The sequence below is a fragment of the Haliaeetus leucocephalus genome, unplaced genomic scaffold (assembly GCF_000737465.1).
Source record: "Haliaeetus leucocephalus isolate CR32 unplaced genomic scaffold, Haliaeetus_leucocephalus-4.0 Scaffold451, whole genome shotgun sequence".
NCBI lineage: Eukaryota > Metazoa > Chordata > Aves > Accipitriformes > Accipitridae > Haliaeetus > Haliaeetus leucocephalus.
In genome coordinates, this window is record NW_010972887.1 from 2,318,675 (window position 1) to 2,343,876 (window position 25,202).

At 37.2% G+C, this 25,202-nt stretch overlaps 1 protein-coding gene across 1 annotated transcript in view; it reads right to left on the reverse strand.

The window, feature by feature from the left end:
• Positions 1–25,202, reverse strand: part of NCKAP5 (NCK-associated protein 5) — a 370,960-nt gene that overhangs the window by 31,465 nt on the left and 314,293 nt on the right. The window contains exons 14-15 of the mRNA XM_010575132.1: positions 22,399–22,477; positions 1,819–2,133 (exon numbers count right to left, since the gene is read on the reverse strand). Of these exons, the coding sequence (XP_010573434.1) occupies positions 1,819–2,133; positions 22,399–22,477 (394 nt within the window). The remainder of the gene's footprint in view (positions 1–1,818; positions 2,134–22,398; positions 22,478–25,202) is intronic.

Below are 25,202 nucleotides of genomic sequence, written 5' to 3' on the forward strand. Positions count from 1 at the left end.
TGTTAACATAAATATAATTAGAAGTACCTTTCTAGCAGAAATTCTCAATCAGCTAGCCTTTTTATTTGCTATACTTGCACTATGCAAAATCGGAATATCAAAGAAGATATATGGTGCATATGAAATAAAGTGATAATTGTAATTTGGATGAGAAAGTGACGGAGAGAAGAATCGAATGAAAATATTCTAGTAAAGAATGAGTTGACCCCACCATCTGATGTATACCACTTTTTTTTAACATCTCTTCATGACAATTTAATTAAGATACAAACCTTACAAGGTTGGTGCAGTGAATATTAGCATTAAGATCAGAACAATCTTACTGCTACTGACTTCTTATGAAGCAATTCAATGATTGCAGTTTCTGTTCAATTTGTTATAATGACAGTGTTTAATCATGGACTCTACTCTATAGCACACTGCTGAATTGAGGTCACACATGTGGCTATTCAAGCATGTAGCATATAATCTATAACTAAGATTTCTCTTCTGAAACCTTCTTAGCTGTACCATTAATTAACAATACTTTTATTTAAAAAATACTGAGTATTAAAATATCTTTTATTTAGCTTTGATTTGAAATGAGCAGAGGAGTCTGCAATGAAGCATACAATGTGTGTTGCAGTCTATTATACCATTACAATACTGCACTGGGAATATTGCTAAATCAACTAAGTTCTAAGATGTTTAATTAGAATTCTTCTGTTATGCATCTTATGAACATATAAAAGAGGCTTCTTTCCTCCTAGGCTCAATATACATCAGCTCATTAGCAGAACACGTATTTGATGGCCTTAAACTAAGCTTAAACTTGATACTTAACCTCACATGCTAATTACATGGAATCAGATTTATGCAAGTTAAACACTCACAACATTTATAGGAGCAATAAATACTTACGCTGACAAAGTGCTAACAACCATAACCCCAATAAAATACATGACACTGCATTCAGTCACGATAAAACAATACTCTTCTCCATTAAACCAATTACTTTTACTGCATTTTGTACTGTCATGCCGACTATGAAAAATTTCCTGTTATAAACGCTGTATGTAATGATTTCTAATGTTATTGACATATATATTAATAACTCAAAACCCTTCAAAAATTTATATAAATGGCCAGTGTGCATCTATAAAAAATTGCGTAGAGTTCAATGGAACTATTTAATAATACAAAGTTTTTTGTTGGTACTTTGCTGGATTGTTAGCCCTTTTATTCCTTTGTCAGCTTTTGTTTTATAGTTTAAACACACACGTAGCTGGTAAGTGAAAGTAAGGTATTTTATGTTCATACATAGAAATGTAGTTGTATAATTTAGTAAAGTATTGAGAGTCTTGTTTGAGGTCAAGACCATGTATTCACTGGGACAGAGCTTATGCATTGAGACCAAATGAATCTTTAGTCTAAAGCTGGTTTCAAAAGCAAGTCTTTCTGAATATATCTTTTCTATGTCACAACATGGCTATGCTTTGTACTTTGCTGCAAAGTCTGATCCTGAATATTGCTGAACATCTGCTTTCTTATTCAAGTCAAATTCCAAGGCTGGCATATGTTTTTTCTTCAAGTACTGTTTCTTGAGAAAAGGATTTAAATACTTAACACATTTTTCTTCCTCAGATAATCATTATGTGTAACAAAATTTCCATATGGCTCAGGTCACAAACTTGTTAACCTTATGCATTCATGAAAAGAATATCTTCTGCTCTGCATTTAACATTTCTGTTATCAATTGTCATTATTACAGGACTTCTGCTAATCAAAACAGATGTCAGGGCAGAAATAATGTGATTTTCAGTGTAATTGACATTTTACCTGAGGAAGCTGGTTTTGGAAGGCGACTTTGAAAAGGTCGTATACCTTTGGCAGTCATGGCCGGATCAGATGTTGAGTGACTAATTATGCTTTCCACAGACTCCTGGCTCTTAGCTGTTGAAGGCACTTCTCGCTCAAGAGTTTTGGCTTTTACTGAAGGAGCTGAAAGAAGAACTTGCTCAGACGGTGCAAGGACTTCTGTTTCTGAGGTTGGTTCTTGCTTAGAAATGTGTCGCCCTGTAGATCGGTTCCCTGAGTCGGGGAGGGGGAAGGTTCCAATCCCGCTGTCCAGTGTCCTCATCTGGCAGCAAGACTCTAAGATACAGGAAGATTGTGTGATGGGGTGGAGCTAAAGGTGTCACTGGTATTTAAAGACAGTGAAGGGGTCTACGGGAAAAAAGGGCATCTTCAAGGGAAGGTTTCAAGGAAAGAAAAACATTTTGCATTTTGTGAGTATGCTGTTACCTGTCATTTGTACGCTTTGGACACGATACATCTATCTAACTGAATACAATGAAATACCATTTTGAGGTGCAATTAAACTAACTAACAGATGCCAAAACATTGAAATTGGCCTGCTTCGGAGTTATAGTGTGATAATGAATAAGAAGGGCATGTCCTAGAAAGTGATTACAGCTGGAATTTTTTAATTATTTAGTTTGAAGGCCCACAGAAAGTCTGGAGAGTACCAATGTGAGGGAGTGAGTAGCGTAATGTATTCCTTCTTACATAAGCTTGGCCTCTCCATACGTCTGCTTTCTTAATTGTTTCTCTTACAAGAAGGTGTTAATCAAAATGTATCATTTATTCTTACACAAAATTAAGATCTACAGAATTTCCCAGAGACACCCATCTCTCAGAGCGTCCTGAAAAACTTGGATAGCCACAGCCATGCCTTTATTTACCTTGTTATGCTCTGGTTCTGCACATCCCGTTTTTGGTGAGTGTACACTTTCCTACACAACACCAGACAGGGATACCTTAGGTACACGGTTTGGAAGCAGTATGGTCACACATAGCCCTCCAGCTTATTGAAAAAGTGCTCCACTAACCATGGAACAGAGAAAGATGCAAGTGTAGATATGTGAATGTTGCTATTCTAGCAACCAGGATGTAACAGCACCACCCTGCCCCGTCATTTGCTATCGATTTCCAGAGCCCTGCCTTTTGTTTGTATAATGAGCAAACAATATCGAAGGGACTACGATGGCCAAGTCTTTCTGAGAGGTATAAACACCAAGGAGGGAACTTCAGCACTAATGGTTGGAAAATTAGCATAATTTAGGTTAAACATCTGGAAACATCCCTTGACAGTGAGATCTTCAGACACTCCCAAAGGAAGTAGAGGAATTTCCTTTGCTTTGAACAATTTAAGGCTACACTACATAAAAGATATAGTGCAGTGAACAATTGTACTCTAGCAGGAGATGCAGAATATGACCCAATATATCTTTTCCATCTCTATTTTCTGTGTTCCTGAATATTGATTTTTTTTTTTATGATATGCCCATTTGTTATTTAAGTCTGTTGTAGTTAGCAGTCCTCTGTCAAGTCATTTTCACGATTTTTATCTCTGCAGTGTTTCTAATACTCTCAGAAATTCAGAAATATTTTCCTCTACAGGCTTTGCCTATTTGTTTTCAAAATAAGAACATTAACATGGTCATTTTCTGTTAATGTCTTAACCTCAATGGGCCTTATTTGATAGCAAGTAAGAAACTACTTACAGATAAATTAAATGTCTATTTATGTTTCCTTGTTCTTGTCAAAAGAGAAGCAGTCTATATTTACATGGTCCTCATTACGTTATCCTCGTCACTCAGGATCAAAGAAAGATTGAAAGTCATTCTGAGCACATTAACCTTACAGGGCCTAGCTGAGCTGCAACAGCAAAATGAACTACTCACTATCTTTTAAAAGGGCAACAAGTGACTCTGATTTCTCTCACACAATTACTGCATCCCAATTACTTCTTTCCATACGTAAAAGGAGATAAGGTGTGGAAGCCACAGCAGCTGGCAACTATGTCTTGCATTACATTTTTGAGCTAATGTGCCATAACGATTTTAGAAGTTGCTGAAGGTTATCCAGGAAATGTGAAAAAGAGAATTATATTTGGTTCTGCTGCGTCAAAGGGAGGCATCCCAGCCACTGAACTCTCTTACTCTAGTTATCCTTCCCCTAAGATATTTTTTGTTTTGTTTTTGAATAGTAAAATGCCTAGCTGGAAGTGGGTGAGCTGTTCCTCTCAGGATATAACAGAGTGCAGAAAAGTAAGTTAAAATGCTATGTGTCTGCCTTTGCCATTTACTCTGTAGATAATCAAGCTTAAACAATGTGTTAGCTCATGGACAGGCATTGCTTCAACTAATGACTATCAGTGACAGAGTTAGTAAATAAAGGAAAATATAGAATAAGAAAGGACTTCCATTAGTTTTCTCTTGACCAGAAGGAAGACATTTGTGCAACATTGGTTATGTTGGAGAGGCAGAGCTCTTCAGCAGAGAGATGGAGTAAACTGGAAGCACCACAGAAAACAACATCCTGAAAACAAAAATCTGAGGAGTCTCCCCTCTACTGTCTGTACAGTTAATGATTTTGCAACTCAGTTCCACAGGGAGTCTGAATGATTTTGTGGTGTGGTTTCTTTTTTGAGCATTCTCTAAGAAACCAGAAAGTCATTCCCTCCTAATTATAAGAGCAAAATTAAGTGGACTCAAAATGTATACCAAACAGCAAAGCTGTTTTGCTCAGGGTGAACTGGAAGATTAACACTATTTTATCTTCTAAGGTCATGTTTCTTGAAATGACATAAGAGTTTGTCTTGCCCACTGTTACCTTGTGTACGTCTAGGAATGGACCATAAAAGCAATGGCATAAGATCAAGAGAAATGAATACTGAGGGCCATACTTCCAAGAAAATAGAGTCTCCTGCTGTTCCCAAAATAATTGGGAGAGTGATGGAGGAGCACATCAGCAGTGTCACATTTAATTAAAAGGAAAAATAGTTTTAATTGATTATAGTCTTCCTTCATAGAGACTTTATCCATGATAAAGGAAATACACCAGGTGGAAACCAGATTTTTAAAACAGCTCACTAATTTTTAATTCTGAACAACCACAAAAGGGCCTGGCTTTCAAAGTGCTCAAAGCTCAGCAGCTCCCATTGTGACACTTAAAGACAGATTTTTGAAAAACCCTGTGGCTCCACTATGTTGAGCAATCCTCAAAAACCTAGTCCTAAATCCACACAGTACACCACAAAATTCTTTGTGCATGTTAATTTTTCACTAATAAAAGTAACTAATTCACCCCTAAAGCTACATTATACAAACAAAAAAGTATCTCTCAGAACAATTTGTATTACTGAATGAATGAACATACATTACCTTGCATTGTTTTTAAACTTCTGTGAAGCAACTGCAAAATCAAAAAATACGCTATACATCTCAGTGACAGCTTTCAAACCGAACTGTTCATGGCCCATCTGATTTCATCAGTTGCACTGATACTTCAAATGACTGTTATCGGTGAGAGCTGCACAAGACTACGTAATGAAAGTATGTGAAAGTTAAATCTCTGATGCTGCAACAGTACTACTCAATAGATGAAAAATGATTCTGCAAAACATTAAAGTCCGAAAAGAGTTATATATGAGCATAATTGCTTTTGCTTGCAAATGCTTCCTGGCATACAAGCCAAATTCCTTGCCTGATTCTGGTTTTTTTTTTCCCTCTTTCCCCGCCAGGGAAGAAAGAAGCTCACGCAATGGTATTAGTTTTTATAGTGGACACAGATAGACTCACCATCTGCTATTTCACTGAACAATCGGGCTAGAATTAAAAGTCTGAAATACTGAAATAGCGCCTTCCCTCCCTCCCTCCCTTCCTTCCTCCCTCCCTCCCATCATGTGGATTAGAGTCTGGCCGGATAATGAAGTCCCTGGAAGTCCTACTGTAGAGGAACATTTCTCAAAATTGAAAACAGAAATAAGGAAGATTTTAGAGAAATTTCTTGGAGATCAAGAAACTCCTGACTGCATGGGAATCTTCTGATGACAGGGTATTGTAAGAGGTTTGTGGACAATTTGAGGAAGACCTTTAATGTTGAGAAGCTTCTCAGCCACTAAACAAAAGGAGTTAACAGTGCAGAGAAAGTTTTCTGAAAGTTTGCTCAACTCCCTACTTCTCAATAATTTTCAGGTTTAATATTTTCACAGGCAAGATGATCATGCAGTTCATGTCCTACATCAGCTGGACACCATGGTAATTTGTACAGTTGGACAGGCTTTGGCATATTCCAACATCACTGGTGTTTTACCAAGACCTCTTCAACATGGAGTCAGCACCCAAATTAGATGGAGTAAAAAGGATCTTTGAAAATTGTGCACCATTCTGCGGGTATGGACAAGAGGAGAATAGAAAAGGGACATACACTCTGTATGGCTGTAGGTATCAGGAATTCTAAAAATGAGATCATCACTGGGGAAAATTACAATAGCAGCTCATTCTGTGGGCTTTTTTTACATCTTCCTCTGAAATGCAAAAATTAAAGAGTTATAAGTAAACATAGCCCACTGACAAGAACTGACAACCTAGAATTCATTAAAGTCTTTTAGGGCATTCTCCTGAGCATAGATCATTGAAAAATGCATCTTAAATACCAGCAACAGATCATTAAATCTAATTATTTTTCAACCTTTTTTTATTTCTTCTGAAACATTTGCCACAAAGATACCACAAACACACCACATCTAGCTCAGAAACTACCCTTGATATAAATCATTGGAGACTGGGAGAGAACACCCAGGGATGCTGACTGCTGACCTGGTTTTTGTGTTCCTTCAGAGGCACTAGTATCGGTCACTCCGAGAGTGAGAGGAGCTCTCAGTCCGAGCTGGTACCATGCTGTTTTACGTTGTTATACAGCATGCTTCTCTGTTGCTCTTTTTATACAATGCATGTGAAAGGAAAATCAATTTTGGGGCAAAAATAAAAGGCAACATAGAACAGCTACTATGAAGGGAACTGCTTCCAGCACAACACAAGAAACGTGGGTCCAGCTTCCCTCAGGCTAAGTTCTACACTGATGGTTGCAAAATACGGTATTACTCAAAATAAGCAATGGAGCAAAATCTGTCCCATTTTTAGACTAGTTACAAGTTAGTCTTTCTAATGTTGAACTTCTGTAAACCTGTTTTGGGTCCTAGCACATATGCAAGAGATTTCATGAATTTCATACAACAGAAGAAATAAGGTGATGACGTAGCTTTTAAACACAGCTTCTGATACGTGTTTCTTCATTAATGCGAACAGATACTTTTACTAAGGGGGATATAATGCCACATGTTATTGTAAACAAACCTTTAACTGAATAACTGGAGAATGTTTCAAAATGTTTCCTCCGGTAAAGTAAAGATTCACCTTCTAATAAAGTCTTTTTATGTTGTATCTTAAAAAGAGTTTCACAGATGCTTAGTCTATTCACAAATCACATACCAAACTTCCTTTACATAGGGACTGTTATACTTTTAAGAAGTCTATATATTCACTCACAGTTATTTTGACCATCTAGTTAAAACAATACATGAGATTTATCAAGATGCTTAAATCATCCATAAAAACCTTTACGGAAACCACAAGATCCAAAGTTTTACCTGCAGAGCTAAAATGAAGTATCAATCAGTAACTCTATTAAGCAGGTATATTGTCTTATGTGCATACATAATGTCATTCAAAATGGTCAGGCAATTCACCCACTTTGAATTAAAAGTAGTAAGAGGAGACATTTCTGAATGTTGGCATACAGGGAAGGACTTAAAGGTCCTGAGAGGAAATGTTTATAGGCCCTACCGTCTTCTAAGTAAAGTTTTGCCTCTCTACCGACTTGTGCCATGACTGACAGAAGGCAGCCGCCTCTTAGTGCTGCTTGATGGGGTCAGGATTTCCAGAAGCAGCTCAATAACCTCAGCCATTCCCCGTCAGGTAGAACCATGATGCTACTAATGAAACATACTGATGGATACCAGATGCAATTACTGCAAACAGACATTATCTCCACTTCAAATGACTGACACAAACTGTTTCTATTTGGAGGTGGCAAAGTTACAGAAGTGTGTATGTTACTAAGCTTTGATGGCCAATCTATCTTAACATTAAAAATAAACAGCAACAAAGAGGACAACTGTATTTTAGGTCAAAAATATCACAGGTAGTTCTGCTTATGTCAGGCTTTCTATGTATAATGCTAGTAGCACAGGGACATATTTTCTTTCAAAGAAGCATCCCACCTCATGAAAAATGTGGAATTCTCCCCTGTGCTCACCACTACAGCTGGTTTGAGATCTTCCTCACATAAATTTTCAAGTTTTGGCCTACGAAACTGCACATGATTGACACAAATTTCAGCTGAAACCTTTGAGTAACCACCAGAATTTTCCACAGAAAGCAGACATTTTCAGGAAAAAAGTATCAGTCAAAAATAGCTCTGTATCAAGAACAGTTTCACTGGGAAATTTCCAGCAAGCTGTTTTGAGAAGTACAGACTCAAACCTTGAAAGAAGGTTTTGAGAGATATGTAACACTGAATGGGCTTTCTTCAAGCAGTATCTAGGACACTAAAAGTGAAAGGGCATAATTTCCATCAGTAACAGAGTACACAAATTCTAACAAATTACCTTTCTTTGCATTAGAAAGTTCAAGACTTTCTACTAAGCTGACACAGGGAACCAGAAAACATGTAGTTGTTTTCTTCTGAAACACAAAGGGAGTATAATTTTTCTAGTATTTTGAAACATGCCAAATTATTAATTAATACTTTTTATTTTTTCAGAATAATATTTCAAATGTAAATAGGTCTCTGCAAAATTGCTTTATCAGTTAATAAACATCTTTAAGCTACATGTGGCATTGGCAGGAAGAACTTAAACTACAGATGGCAAAACAGATCTCTTTATTTTCACATCCTTCTCTTCATCTGCAATGCTAAAGCAACCACAAAAAAATGAATGTATTTCTGCCAAATCAATGTCAATTTTAAGTAGATTATTCCTTCTGGGTTTATACCATAATTTGATCCAATTAGTCAAAGATGAATGCATTATTGTTTTCTATCTAGATCTGAAGTAGAACCAGTATGCAAAACTAAAAATCCTGGAAGGCTATCCTAGGTGAAAGTAGAAAAGACACAAGTTTTCGCAGCCTGGATACTCCCACGGGTACTGCACTGGTGAAATGGAATTATTTCTAATGTATACTAAGGAAGGGTAAATGGGAGCAGGACTGTGCAGTGTATTTTCAAATGATGGATCTACAAGTAAACTTCATTTATGGCTGTTTGAATCTGGGATTACAATTTATGCTTATTTATAATAACAATAATAATAACAAACACAATAAATGCAGACTTTACTGACTGTTCTTTCTATTGCTTCTTCCTAGTCAATTTTTTTTTTTTTCAAAACCCACCGACTTCAATATGTCATTTATCCAATAGTTTGACAGTTGTCTTCAAGGTTTTCTGTGACCACAATCCCATCTTTGAAATGTATTTTCTGAGCTGAAACAGATAATTGCTGCCTCATTTTAATTCCAGTCCCACCTTAAAACACAATTCTACTAGTAAGTCAAAAGATTAGTTTTAATTATTAGTTAGTACTAATAATCTTGTACTCCAATTTGGCAGTTATCTATGGCCTTTTTTTTTTTTTTTTTGGCAATAAGTGATTCCCTTCCCTCTCCGGGCATTTAGATCCTTTTCTTGCATGCTTGGAAAGAATAGTGGCAAGCTACTTGGAACAGGGTTGTTACAGAGAACAAAACTTTAAATGATTTGGAAAAAGCACTTGGATAATTCTTGGAATTTTCTACTCCACATCTCTCAGTGTCTATTAAATACAAAGGTCTACATGCAGCTTCCAGTTGGGGAAGTCCCACAACTGATGACGTCTGGAATGATCTCTCTGTATTATGCTGTTACACTTCCTTTCTAAAAATCTACTCACTGTTCTCAGGAGACAGGATACTAGAAATAGATACAATTTTAGTCCTACAAGAAAAGAAATACTGAGACTTATAACTCATGTGAAAAGCAACTTTAAGCTCCATGTAAAAGGTAATTAAATGCAGTCCAGCTGCAGCCTGGCTGTCAATGAGGCCAGCCTAGAAACACTTTGGAGAGCTATCCCTCTTCTTTTTTGGCTGTATGTCTGCCTTTGGTTTTACTTCTGCACTTGCCAATCAGCCTTACATTACAGATTTGCAACTGTCTTTAAGAAATCCTTATAGATGAGTAATAGCTGAGAAGAAAGAGAAGTCCTCACATCTGATGCAAGGTGTGAATCCATGGTAAGCAACAGGTCTGTTGCAATGCAGAAGGGTGGCATTTCCAGGTTTTTTCACTGAGAATAGCCTTCTGTTTCCCTTAGTAGCCTGAAATGTAAAAGTTGGGAGCCAACAATTGCACACTGTCTAAGGAACATCTTACTGGGGATTGCTCATTCAGGGCATGGATGGATGCTTCCCTTCATCTGCCGTTCTTTAATAGAAAAGACATATCCCAACTCTCAGAAATCGTACCTGTAAGTAGCAAAGCCCAAGAAAGGATGGTTTATTGTTACCCAGATGCTAGCTAAGGGCTGCCTCAGCCGTGCCTTTTCCATGTAACCACAGGCCTACCTCTTCTCTCTTTACGCCTCAGTTCTTCATATTAGAACACAGAGCTAATCACACCTCCCCATTACACAGTGATATCGTGAGGATAAAGAACGTAGGAGTTTGGCAACCAGTATATAACCAACCTCCAATCACTTGAATGAATAACACTTGTGTAGAAATACCTTAACTCTAGCTTTTTCAGAGGCTGTTCAGGAATTAATAGCAAGCTGCAAAATATTTGCAAGAAGCATTAAGGTTGTTACTTTTGCTAATATTATTAAGAGGTAGCTGGTTTAACTTTAGTTTGGGCATAACTGCATTAGACCGCAGTTACAAAAGAGAAGAGGTCACACTTAGCACCTCAGATACACGGGCTGCACACAGTGCCCAAGGGACCATTTGCCGCTGGTGTCTGTTCACTGTTCCAGTTTGTTCACTGACTAGTGCATTTGAAGCATTTAAGGATAATGGGATGGAACCACTGATTTACCTGCTCTAAACCAACTCTGTTATAAATTGGAGTTTGGTTTCACTCGCATTGAGATAATTTCTTTGATTTTCTATTCCCAACAGGCAGGACTAGTGATAGTGCTTTAAGCATAAATGCTGTCTCTGGTAAACACAAGAGAAATTTATAAGGAAGCTCTGGGTTTTGCAAATGCACAGGAGAACATACTATATTTATTTTAGTAACATCACTGCTTTTTGTTTATTAGTACAAAAAAAGACAGAAATTAAAGCCACATAAATATTAAATGAAGATTTAAATAATTTATTTTTAGTTCTGCCCTGCAGATGGCTTTACTTAAGGGTAATACTAATAAACAGTTACAAATATACATGCACACCTGAAACAGGCTGATTTTACTTCTTAATTAATGAAGTGAAAACTCATTAACAGTCTGAGCATAGAGAGCTTTGAGTAACTTTTAGGTGAACTATAATCTTTCCATTTCTGCACTCAAGTTCAGCTCCTCCAAAGCAGCTGAATCACTGTGAAACTAACTGCATGCAAGCAGGAGTTGGTAAGAAACCATCATGATTTAAAGCCAGGAGAAAGAGCAGAGATTTTTTTCAGGAAGTCTATTTTTTGCAAAAAAAAAAAAGTATGCAATGTTAGATGGTGTTTGTTACAAAAACACCATTAGAATGACCATTTTGAAACAACATACTGGACCTCTTTGCCCGTTAAAGATAGGAAGTAGGGAAATTATTCACTGTAAATATATTTGTCTACTTCTTTTTCTTTTCCTAACAGTGGATTATCCAAACATTGAGAAATTCTTGAGTTCAGCTAATGTTAAAAACAATGTACTAACTGTATAGGTATTATTTCTCCATTATAGTGATTTCTTTTTTTTGAAAAGCCTGTTTTTCTATGATCTGCTATGATGGCTAATTGCATAATCAAATGTCAACAATTCAGGTCTCTGACTGAAGACATGAATCAAAGCTCCTCAAACTCAATTAAAAATGGCAAAGACAGCAACAAAATTAGGAATAGGCATCCTGTCCTCAGAGTGAGAATTTGGAAAGGCATATGCCAACACAGCTCAAATATAATTGATAATTCAGGCGAAAAATTATTTTACATAAAAATTCTACTAGATATCTTTGTAGAAAAGAAGCACAAAGTCCGTGTGAGCACAGTTGAAACAAATGTTTAAAATAACACATCGTCATTCAAAATGCTTTTCAGTTTGCTCAGGTATACTTCAGGTATGTGAATTAGAGTTAATAGGAAATGCATGACTGAAGCTCCATACAGACATCTACAGATGGTCCTACCCAGAAGCAAAAAACATGTAAAGTAGAAAAGTTTCAAATAGAAGGACTCATACTGTTATAGAGAATACTGGCATATACTATCCTGTACTAAGTATGATAATCAGGCACAGTCCTGATTTGAGTGATAAAAACGAATATAGATTGGGCCAGACTGTAAAGTAGCGTAAATCAACATAGCAGCATTAACTTCAGAGTTGAAGAACCCGGCCATCCTGTTTAATTAACATTTTAAGCCTGAATGAGACCAGCAGATTCTCAGTATTTTCAATAATAATTAGACTGTATCCTGTATATAATGTATAAAGAGCCACACTTCTTGTGCTAGTGATAAAATTTGGTATTTCTGGGTGAATAAATGTAATGACAAAGAAGGAAATTAATAGCAAATCATTGCGGCTAATAAGGAAGTGTTGATCCAAAATATTAATTCTCTCCACAGAAGGAAGACAACCGACACAGTAGGCAGCAGTGCTGCAGAAGAATTGGCAATTAGACAAGTGCTATGTGTACTATCTTTTAAAGTACAAAGAAATGATTTGTCTTTGCCAGACTGTGAAGAAGTTAAGCTGACATAAATTAGAAGACACTAATGGATGTTAGTTTCTTATTATTCACATTAGCAAGGTTCTCCATCATCTTCACAGAACGGAAGTAACAACTAGAAAAATACACAGAAAGTTTCGCTCTATTATCATAGGCTCCTTCAGATCATCATTTCAAAATTAATCCCTGCAGAACTACCCAAATGCCAAACAAGAGTTAAGAACAGAGTACCACAGACACTATTCATCCCGTTTCTAGTGGCCCAAACATACATAATGCTGTTGTTCCTCTCGCAACTCTCTCCATTCTGCACAGTAGCCTGTTCACCTTCTCACCCATACAAAAAACATGTGCTAATAAAACTTCACTGAAAACATGCAGAGGAACTCATTAGAAGGAGAGGATATTTAATCAGCTTTCTGCACCAGTGTGAGTTGTTTCTGATGAGCAAGTCCTGGGATGGTAAATGCTGAATGCGGCTCCATATGGCCGTGGAAGGCCACTCAGCATGACGACACCAAATCTTCATTAACATGAATATTGCCCCAAGACCATCAAGTTTTTTTGCAACGCTTACTGGTTATTAAACAAGACTTCCCCTCAGTGATGCCTCATTTTAGCTACTCTGGTTCAGAAAAGTAAGGATACCACAGACACAGATCATTTCAATGGTGTTCAGGATCAGAAAATGAAGATTTTGAAGTACAAAATGGAAGGAACAGTGCTTGATAATTGCATTAAAGTGTAAATGCTTTGGGGATAGTAGATGGAGGCATGAAATGGCATAAACTTTGAGGAACTGACAGAGGTATTTAGGTGAGTGAAAGTACAAATGTAACTGCTTTTTACCCAGGTGAGCTCAGATCTGCTTGTGCACTTTCACACATGCCTCCTCCTGTCTGAAGTATTCCGAGGACAGTGAGACCATGATAGGTAAGGAGGTTGTGAGGGTTTCTCCCGTATCTTCCAGGCCCCTCATGGCACTACGTTTTGCAGCTTTTTTTTTTTCCAATGAACAAGTTTGGATCCTGATGTTGCTAGAGGCAAGCAGCTTATTTTAGTATTTATTAATTCATCATTGTTTTAGCAATTGGGAACCTATTCCTTTGGATTAACATCCAAGCTGGTTAGATACAGCAAGTGAGCACGTTGTTAAGTTGCCTGCTACACTGAAGTCCCATTTCAAAGCTCCAGCCCAGGAAGCATGCTTACTAAAGCAATACAGTCAGCACCTACAGATTTAATACCTACCTCTCAGCTTCCACGTAGACACAGGGCTTTAGAAAATGGCTTTGTTACCAATGTACAAATAAATGCATGCATACTTGTACCACTGCTCATATATAGGGGATTCATGAAAAATCTAATACTTTATCAGAACTTGTATCAAAACACAACATTTTTGAGCATGCAGATTCGAAATCGGAACAGACCCAGGTTGGAAATGGATTTGGTGAGAACAGGTTTTGTTTGATGGCTTTTACAGACAGCAGCCTCACGTGTAGAGACTTCTAGGTATTCCACAGCTTTACTGGGTGGTGATGGGGAAGATAAAACAAACATTCTTCCTTTATCTGATCATGTGTAAATGAATGATTCAACTCCTGTATCAGTGATAAGATGATTGCTAAATGGTTCTTCTCAACTTCTATCAATGGCCTGATGAAAGGAATTAACACTGACACTGATAAGTTGTTTTCTCAGGCATTGAGACTTCATGACAAGAGAGGATTTCTTTTGCAGTCAAAAGACATTTTATCCGTTGAATATTGTTCTTCATTAAATGCATTAGAGACATCCAAGGATTTTCCTGACATTTAAGCAACTTCTGGAACATCCTTTTGCCTCTCCACAGTGATGTGGATCACCTCTCGTTACTGAATGCACAGGCTGTAATACAGATCAATTTGTTCACCATCTTTCCTCTGTCACTTATTCTGTTACATTTATCTCAGTAATTCATTACAGACCTCACCTAATCTGTCTCCAGGTTTTGAGGGTTCTTTAATGTAAATGAGTTTGCTCAAATATGTCAGGCTTAATGGACATGTTTTAGGATGATCCATGTCAGACTTAATGTATTTACCACATTAATCAGGCTTGTTTCCTTCACATCTATTTTCATTCCCTGAGAATGAGAAAACATGAATTCAATAGCTGTTTACTTAGTACTCCAGTAAAAAAGTCTGAAGTTTTAGTAGTTTACATAATGGTGGATAAACCCAAGTCTTTTGTTTGGCAGAGGTGGGTGTCAAGTAGTTTTTCTTCTCTTACTGGACGCTTGGTGCAAGCTTATTAAACAAGCAGATGAACTGCTATTGTTTTCATCAAGCTTTGGAATAGGCCATTGGATAACTTATATAATTAAGCATAATGAGTATGTACATTAAATGGCACATTCAGAAATAAAATTTGAAACATACTTTTTCCGTTTCAGTTTTCATCAGATCTAGATTTCAGAAAGAAACCAAGAGAAAAAAGGCAGATGACACTGGACCGAGGATCTGTTGATTAGAAGAGGTATCGGTATGGAAGCAAAAAGGCAGGTTCTGTATCGTGGTCTAGATTTGTGTGGAGTCAGAAAATATACTGGGGCACCACACAAGCACTGAAGAGTGACCACAAGTTTTAAACAATGCAGGTGAACAAACATGAGGGGAAAGGTGAGAAAAGAATATCTTGGTAGTAAATGGGTATATTTGTGGGAAAACCATACAGAAGAACCAGAAAGAAAAGAGGAGTCAGAGACAAACAAATTTACCTGGGGTACTAGAAAGAATGCAGGTCCTTCTCCTCATAGAAAATACTGCTTATGTAGTGTGGTTTTTTATTATCATGTATATAGTTTCATAGGTTGGCTACTGGGTGCTGAATAAAACAATATCAGAATACACAGATAAGGCTATCATTTTTAGTATTTGATACCTCAATACAAATAATTATAATGCTGACATTTGTCCTGGTTTCAGCTGGGATGTAGTTAACTGTCTTCCCAGTAGCTGGTACAGTGCTGTGTTTTGAGTTCAGTATGTGAAGAATGTTGATAACACTGATGTTTTCAGTTGTTGCTCAGTAGTGTTTAGACTAGAGTCAAGGATTTTTCAGCTTCTCATGCCCAGCCAGGGCACCTGACCCAAACTGGCCAACAGTGTATTCCATACCATGGGACGTCCCATCTAGTTTAGGAACTGGGAAGTGGGGGGGGCAGGGATTTTCGCCGCTCGGGGACTGGCTGGGTGTAACGGTCGGCGGGTGGTGAGCAATTGCCCTGCGCATCATTTGTACATTTCAATCCTTTTATTACTCCTGTTGTCATTTTATTAGTGTTATCATTATCATTATTAGTCTCTTCTTTTCTGTTCTATTAAATCGTTCTTATCTCAACCCAGGAGTTTTACTTCTTTTCCTGATTTTCTCCCCCATCCCACTGGATGGGGGGGGAGTGAGTGAGCGGCTGCGTGGGGCTTAGTTGCTGGCTGGGGGTAAACCACGACACATTTTCTTTTAAGTCAAAACCACTTACATCTACAACATGTTATACGTCCTATGTTTGCTATTAGTATATCTGTAAAATTGCTATCAAGTTGCTAGCAACTTATCTATAAAACTTCTGTGAAGGACATTCCTGGTTTCTACTGAAAATGTAGTTTGATCACTTTGCTGCATGTAAAGCTTAAAAGGGTGGACTTTAAAACACAACGCAACATATACTAACAACACTTCCTTTCTGGAATATTAGGTGTCTAAGGCATTCAACCAAAGGTCCTCTAAAGAAGACAAATCTCCGAAAAGTTGCTTAAAAGATAGACCTTCCTTTTTCTGACCAGATTGCCTTTAAATTAAACTGCAAAACGCTTCTGTAAGGTTGTTCTTGGAAAGTAGAAAAAACGATAAAGCCTGCTATAAGGCAGATGATTATCAAGAATTTTAATGGAGTTGAGCGCTGGGTTACAGCAGAGCTACAAAAGAATCCCTTGACCTCAGTGTGTGTTTTTGTTCTAGCACAAAGCAGCAAAGTCTGCAATGCACTTTTAATGTTGCTTTGATAGTGTGGAAACCCAACCCTCTATCTAGCTAGACTTTTCAAAACCCTTTCAAGTATCTGCGGGCATTTTCTCTGTATTATAGAAATGCCAGTATCTACAAGGTTCCCATTTAATGTTGGATTAATCAATTTTGAGCAACTGACCTGGACTTCTTATGAAAATTTGACAAAAATTAGACCCAAGTCTTTCTTTAAAGTTTCAAAAATTCACACTACATTTACCTTGATAATCTTCACCTGGCTCTGAATTTCACCTGAAATACTCCAAACAAACAATAGGGGTCAATGCCACAGTTAGGTAATTTCTTTCCAAGAACTGTGAATCTTTCTACTGTGGATTCTAACCCCAGCCTGCCTCAGGGAAATAACTCCCCACACAACTTCAGTAGGTAGTATCTTGTGTTTCCAGTGGAGCAGGTAGTACCAACAACACTCAGATATATTTTGTATTGCCACTACCAATTCTTGTGTTGTCAAGTATTTGCTCTCTAGAGTGTTCACAATGTTCAAGTGAACTGCAGGTCTATTCAGATTTTTTAATTTATTTTATTTTTACCAGTGATGTCATTCCAAGGACAAAACCCACCTGCAGTGATGTCCCTGACGTCAAAGCTCAACAGGCTTTTATTAAAGAATGAATCTGGCCTTTTAGTTCAATCAGTGACATATTAAAGATAACATTTGAAAGCAAAAACTTTCCAGTTCAATAAAAGAATTCCTTTAGATGAACTGTCCATGCTTTCATGTACTCCCTGAACTTCAGTGCTTTAGGCCAGAAGTGCTTGTTTGATTCATTAAGGAATTGCTAGGGGTAGAGTGACCACTGGAAATCCACTATGGTGAATAAACATATTTACACATAAAAATATCTGTGAAAAAAAAATTCCTCTTTCTTTGTATTGAAACCTGAGTATAAATTTAAGAATAGACTTGAAACCTTCTCAGACACCCCTCATCAGCCTATTTAGGCTGGTGAATATATGCTGAGACTGTGTTTCGTGTGACCCTTGAGTATATCGTTAGCAAAAAGCATACTCAATGTTGACTTGCTTCTCTAGCAAATTTATCACCCATTTGGGGTGACAAAAAGAAAAGGAAAGTGGACCCAGAGAAATTATTATCATGCAGCTTTTAAACACAAGGTTTGGTAAATCACCAAAGTGCTGATGTCTGAGAAAATGGCACACTCAGTCTTTCCTCCTTCAGCCTCAGCATAGGTTTATATCAACACTGAAGAATGATAAGATTAATTATGAATAACTTTCCTCTTCATTACAGATACATATTCTTAAAAAGAAAACAAGGTCAGGAACCTTTTAATTTGTGTAGGGACCTGTATAGCCAAAAATACTTCTGCTCCAACAAGGCGCCCGAATTTTAGCCATAACAGATGAATATCATAATTAAAGAAACTGTGGTATGACTGTTACGGTACACCATAGTATTGTCATGTGAAATTGTCTGCAAGAATGAATTCTTCAGTAATTAGCATTTGTTTGTTGGTACTATGGATTTTTGGCTTTTCCCTTGAAAACTCTTAATACATTATCATTAATACAATCACACTCTTCCAGGAGTGGCTGCTAATTTGAAACATTACTTGAAATATGAAACATTAAACTTTCTCACAAATGCTTTTATCTTCTCAAGATGTCCAATTATTAACTTCTCTATGTAAAGGTGTAATTTGTAACTGTCTTGTAATTTTTTTGGCCATTGTGATAATGCAGAAATTCAAGACAAACACGGACACTTCTACTCCCTCGGGGGAAATAGAATTCTTTTTCTTTGTAAAATGAAGGCTTTTTTATGTTTACATGGAAGCAATACTGTAAGGAGCTTGACACATAGTCTTTGCATTCAATAAAATAATTTTATTTACAGGAATATTTGGAGACCTGCTGTACCTGTCTGAGCTGCAGAGTCTCTCATGACATGAAGGGAAATTCAACCTTTTTATCACGTTCTTCATCTTATGAGGTACTTTAGCGTTTTCCACTTCATCACTCTTTCAAAACCCGACTACTTTATTGCAAAGGGCTTGAGGAAGGAGCTCTGAAGATGACTGGACCTGAAAGTGCTACTGGTGGATTCTGAGGTCTCCTGTCTGTGGGAAGTGGGAGCACAGGTAGCATCTGTGCTGCCAGGGCCACATTTGGCATCCTCACTGACAGTACAGCAAAAGTATCCAGGGTATAACATATTTTTGTTTTAAATTTTTTTAAAATGTTTTAAATATATGTTTAAGTACAATATAGCACAATATAAATGACTGCTTCTTATGGAAATTATCATGTGTTCCTGAAATAAAGGTATACTAGAAGGGAAATTTTATATTACTGTGCATTCTTGTATTCTTTCAATTTAGAAAATCCAGAGAGTCAGCAAAATATTTAAATTTGTTTAGATCAACAACTCACAATAAATTAAAAACCTAGCAACTGGCATTTTACACGTTTTTTAACACACCCAGGAGTATCTCATTATTAGAAAGTGATGAACCAGCATTGTCTGACATGATATCAACCTTGAAGACTGCTCAGTTATATGTATCTTGTTTATTAGCTAACTGGGCAGAACTGATGTCAATTTAGGTGTTTTACAGTGACTACTACAGCAACACATTTCTTCCTATTATGTAAAGAACACCTTCCCTGCTTAATCATAGCCTTTCTACATCTTCTATACATTCAGCTCTATTTTGTTAACAGTTTAGATCAAAACCAGTAGAATAAACTCATTAAAGTACAGCTACATAACCACAGTGAACTTTTGTTTTCTTAAAAAACCTGTTTATGATGGTAAAGAATGAAGTAAGAAATTAATTTACAGCCCACTGAAATTTTCAAGATTTCAAAGATGTTTCTGTTCTGGAAGAACCCCCAACACTATGAAACTGTTCCATGAAAACAACACACCAAAAGCCTCCACCAGGACATAAACTGCCCTCTTAGATCAGACTAAGGACCTGGCTCACTATCATGTGCTTGATGGCAGTGAGGCATAGCATTTACAGAGCAATCCTTCCGGCTTCTGACAACCAGAAGCTTAGGTGTTGATAACAAAGAAAGCTGAATTTGCCTGTCTCACTTCTCAGCTAATTCTCCATACCAACAAGTTCTTTATAATCTTCACAAGTTCTTCCCTGTGTATGGTTTTGACTAAAAATTGCAAGCTGACATGGTAAATGTTCCAAATGAACCTTTCTTAAAGCTCCATAGAGTTTCAGTCTTGAAAAAACCCCAGTATCTTTCTATGAAAACCTTTGTATCAGAAAAATGCCAGAACTTCTCTCTATTGAGGAATTTGGTAAAAGAATCTGAGTGAGACCTAGGAAAGCTTGCTATCCACAAAGAGCAATGCGGACATACAGCAGCAAAAATACCAATGTAAGATAAAACATAGCCTGATGAGAGCAGAATAAACCACAGCACAATATTGATTTAGGAACATTCAGGAAGTGCACTTAGACCCATGCTTTTAATTTCCCAGACTTGGTCTTGTCCTGCTGAAATAAGTAACGACTGGTACATTCTGCATTAGGACTCACTGTGCTAATGTTAACAAATTTGCTTAGACTTCAATTATTTTTACTGTGCCAGTACTACCTATTGCACATAATGTCTCCCATCATCAAAGTTTCCTGACATTAACAACTTGATCCTCAGAGCAAACTCTTTGAGTTATTGTAGATGGTTTGACAAGGCAGACTAGGGATAGCTGGCATTCTGTGTTGAGCCTTTAAGAGATGGCATTGTCTAGGGAAAAGAAGATGCTTTTGCAATTGGTATAATTCAGATGATGGAAAGGTCTTTGTACGAGCTATAGGAATTTCCCAAGAGCAGCACTGCCTGGCATCTCTGTAGCACTACATACTCTGGACTTGTATAGACCTGGGCCACAGACCTACCTGTCACTTTATCCATGTCATCAGCCCTGAAAAAGCTGAAGGTCTTTTCTTTGCAAAAAAGAACTCTGGTGCACAGGAGTGCTGGACCCACAGTGATGACCTCTCCCAGCTAACTGAGGGCCTCATGAACCCAAGGCACAACCAAAGTCTGACTTAGGGGAATGCCAACCAACCTGCTCCATAACCACTATGTCCTGTCAGAGATTCAGATTTGGTGCCTGTGGGAGGAGCAAAATATTAATCCCCTCAAAAGCCACCTACATGACATATTACAGGACCCAGTAACAGAGTAATATATCAAAATATATAGCAATTAGGTCTCAGTCACAACCACCAATTACACTGACGAAGACAAAGGAAGCACTGGAGTCTTTTCAGAAAAAAGCTCTTCAAATAGCTGTTTTTTCTTGTTCAGTATCTGGATAAAAATTAAACCCCAACATTTCACATCAATTCAAAGTAAAAGTTTTGAGAATTTTGAGGTGGAGGCAAAATAATTATTTCAGTCTGAGAAAAAATAATTCTCAACAATCTTGAGTGAGTTACTCTCTTTTGGGCAATTTCTAGCAACAGAAAGAAAGCCCTTTATTCACAGAGTGAGGAGCATGTATTTCTCTTTTCAGGGCTAGTGCCTACCCACTCACAGAATCTCCTCGGAGTCTTACACTACATTGTTCGAAGTTCTTGTTATTTAGTTGCTATAATGGAGCCAACTTATGGCTGGGTTCTTAGGGAAGAGTTTAGGGATCTTTTCTGCAAGTAAGACAGGCAGAGTTTATTTAGCTGAAAAGGATGTACAAGTCAATAAAGCATGCAAACATTTTCCTACTACCCCAAAGAGAAATGTGTTTCGACATGATACTCTGTTCAGCCCCACTTGCTGGGCTGACGTTATTAGTGAAATGAAAGAGCTTCTGGCTAGCAAAATCACTTACAGTGTCCTGAAAACACTGAATCAGATTTTAACTATTGCTCCAGTCTCTGCCTGCAAAGGGAACTTGCTAAAGGAGAATCTTTTTCGTTCAGTCAGTTCCTTATATTGGTGACATACTGCTCTAATACAGATCCCAAACAGACTTCTGTTTTGTCCTCCATTGCCTATTAGATATTTTAACATGTACTGAGGTTAAAAGCTAGTACATGCTAATCAAGAAGCAGGGTGAATGGTGTTACCCTCCTGAAAAGCGTAGAGCAAAGGCAACTTTATTTTCAATAACAGCTTTTAAGGTCTTCTGAAGAGACACCTGGTTTGCTACTTCTTCTGGTTTAGTTTATCACAGTAATTATTCCGCTATTCAGAATTTTATTCTGAATTTTACTAATTCAAGGCCAGATGACAGAGTTACAGTATATCAGTATTATTCCCACTGAAAGTATCATGCACAACAACCCTTCAGTTAAGACACTATATGTAACCCACTAGTTTTGGAGGCTGAAATGATCTTTCATAACCAGATTCCAGAGCCCTTCTGTCAAGCATTGCATTGATCCACACTTGGTAATGGCTATCCAGGAACAGAGCTAAATGAATGCTAAAGCTGACATAAACTGGGCAAACAAATGAAGTAATGAGAATTAAACATGTTTTTTTCCAAGAACTGAGACAGCAATAAAATCCAGTGTAAAATATAATTTTGTACCTATCACATGACTCTGACATGTAGTCCTTGTCATGGTGTCCTCCTCTTCTTCTTGCAGGTTTTCTGTGACTACTTTAGCCTGTACATAGTACAACAACAAAAGTGAAGAACATCTGAGACTCTGTTTATGTATGTTGCTTTATGGTAACTACAGAATATCTTCTCAGAAATAAACCAGAGTAAAGTTACAGGGCAGCTAAGAGTAGAAGTATACAGCCTGTCTCATCCTGTGAACGATACCTGAGGAAAACAACTTTAACTTCACTCAAAGTCAAAATAAGCAGCAGTCAAAAGATACCCTTGGAAGACACAATTCCTCAAAAGGAAAAGTCTTTTTCTGCATTAAAAAAGAAAAAAGAAAAAGCTCAGTTCTCCTGACCTCTCATTTGTTTCTCTCTAGAACTGCCATGTTTCAGATTCTATGCTAAAAAACCTGTGACTTTAGTATGTGATGTGGTGTCTCTCTAGTTCAGTTTGCAAACACTGAACTTCGGTGGTTTTGTTTCCACCTCTGTTTAAAAGCACTTATTAGCTAAACAGAGACAAAAACTTCATTTAAGGATGCAGTGCACACTAAGAGCCTGTATGTTATTCAAATCCCCTAGATACTCTATTTTTCAGATGAAGGCATATTTTTTCTCTGTTCTTCTGCACTCCTATTTCCCAAGTGTATATATAATCTGAGTATCTTCCTAGCATACAGTGAAAACCCCCTCCATTACATGCCATCAATGACCGTAATTCAGATCCAGGGACATATTTTTCTGCCATGCTATATAAATCAAACAGGAATGAAGATACTTTCAGGGTGATGAGAGGAGGAAAGCCAGCACTGCAGAAAAAATTACTTTCAATATCTCAGAGATCTTAAATTATTCGTTAATCATTCTCTGCTGTTTTAAACTACTTAGAGCACGTTCACAATAACATTAAATACATTCCGTAATCTAAACCAGTAGAATTTACCACCATTTGCATGACACATCTTTGATCATAGTATATATTCTGCTTGTCTGGCTTATACAAGTAGCCCTATTGACCTCTTGTGACTAGCCTCAGTGACATGAAAGACTTGCTCTCTACATTTATAGAAGTGCATTTATAATCTCTTAATCCCAGAGATCTGATTGATTACATCTTTTTTTTCTGCTGAAATTATGCTCTTCAGGCTATGGAAAATGAAGAGGAGAGTATGTGATCATTTGGCATCGAATTACGGGTAGAACAATTTCTCACATTTGCAGACTGCATGGCGGTCTGTGGCTTGCTGCTGATGTGACATTTCACAATATTAGGATAGATCTCTGGGTATTCCCCAAACACACAGACTGCAGACAGACAGTGCTATACAAAACTCCTAGTGTCTTGATTTTGGTGCCACACTTCCACCTCACAAAGCAAAGCCCATGGCTTTTCTAAATTACACTGGCCTGTAATAAAATCACAAAGATGAAATGAAGCAGTGCAGCACAAAAATGATTGTATCTCACCTTAAGCTCCAGCCAAGGACATGAAAAAGTATTGGAGAATGTGGAATATCCTTGGTGTGGGCTAAAGGATTATGTATTTCTGTTGGCTGGCCTTTAGAGAAAGTGCTTTTTTGATGAACACTAACGGGAAGCGTATCCCTCTGAAGGTGAATGCACAAGGCCGCCATTGGTGGAACATTGCTTTTTCCATAAATTCAGTGGCAGTCAAGCAGTAACGCTCTTTGCAGGAATAGAAATCAGAGGTAATTGGTGCCTATGTTATGGCATAATAGTGCCCCAAGTCTTTACCTGGCACATCACAAGAGAAGAGATTTAATCATCAAAAATTAAATAAGCTTTAAAGGAAAAACTTGCTGGAAAATTAATGGTAAAAAATATTATGGCCAGGATTTAAAGAGGCAGTATATATATGATATGCAGTTTTGAAATACAGCAGCTTCTGCGCTGAACCCGTATGACTGAATGCACTTGGTATTGTTCAAAGAAAAAAAAAGAAATCTTGTTAGTTTAGGGCTTTTCAAAAGATTTATGCTGTTTTCTCCAAAAGTATTAATTTTGTCTTTTTACAAGCAAAAAAATGCACAACAGGCCATTCTATTGCATGCGACTGTTTTCAGTCACAGCTATCTCCCAGTCCTTTGCAATCTGCTTCAAAGTAAGCAGACACCAAAGAATAACTGGAAATGATACTAATAAAATGCATGAACTTTGAATTTAAAGACTTTCCATTGTTTCTCTTGTAGAATTTTGGAGGACAAGATGAAATATCACATACTGTGGAATCTTAAGGTATATCTCTTTCATAAGTTAGCATTAAGAACTGTAAGGACGTTTTAAATCTCATTATTCTAGATGTCCTCAGTCTTTTGGCACTAGATATTTCTTTAGGAATTAAGTGCCACAAAAACCACAATATGAAACTCAAAAAGATGAAGCATATAATGTAACTTAACAATACAATAAATACTTTGACTCCCAGCAAAGAGAAGAGTGTATGGTGTAGGACAGGTAATGCCTTTTCCCCATGACTAACATGTACTTAAAAACTAAATAGTGTAATTAGCATTTCTCCATTATTTATGTATATTAAGGACAATCTTTGTAGTTCTCTGATAAACAAACTGTGTTTCTCAAAGATATACTTAAAGTCCTACATGACTATTATTGCTGCATTTAGAAAGACTTCACAAAATGACAGACAAAAAGCAGAGCAAATTATTGCAGCATTAGAAAATAATAAGTTAGAAAGAAATTGTAGAAGCAATGTGTAGAGTTTTTTGTACTTCTGTACAGTGAAGATATACCCTAAGCTGT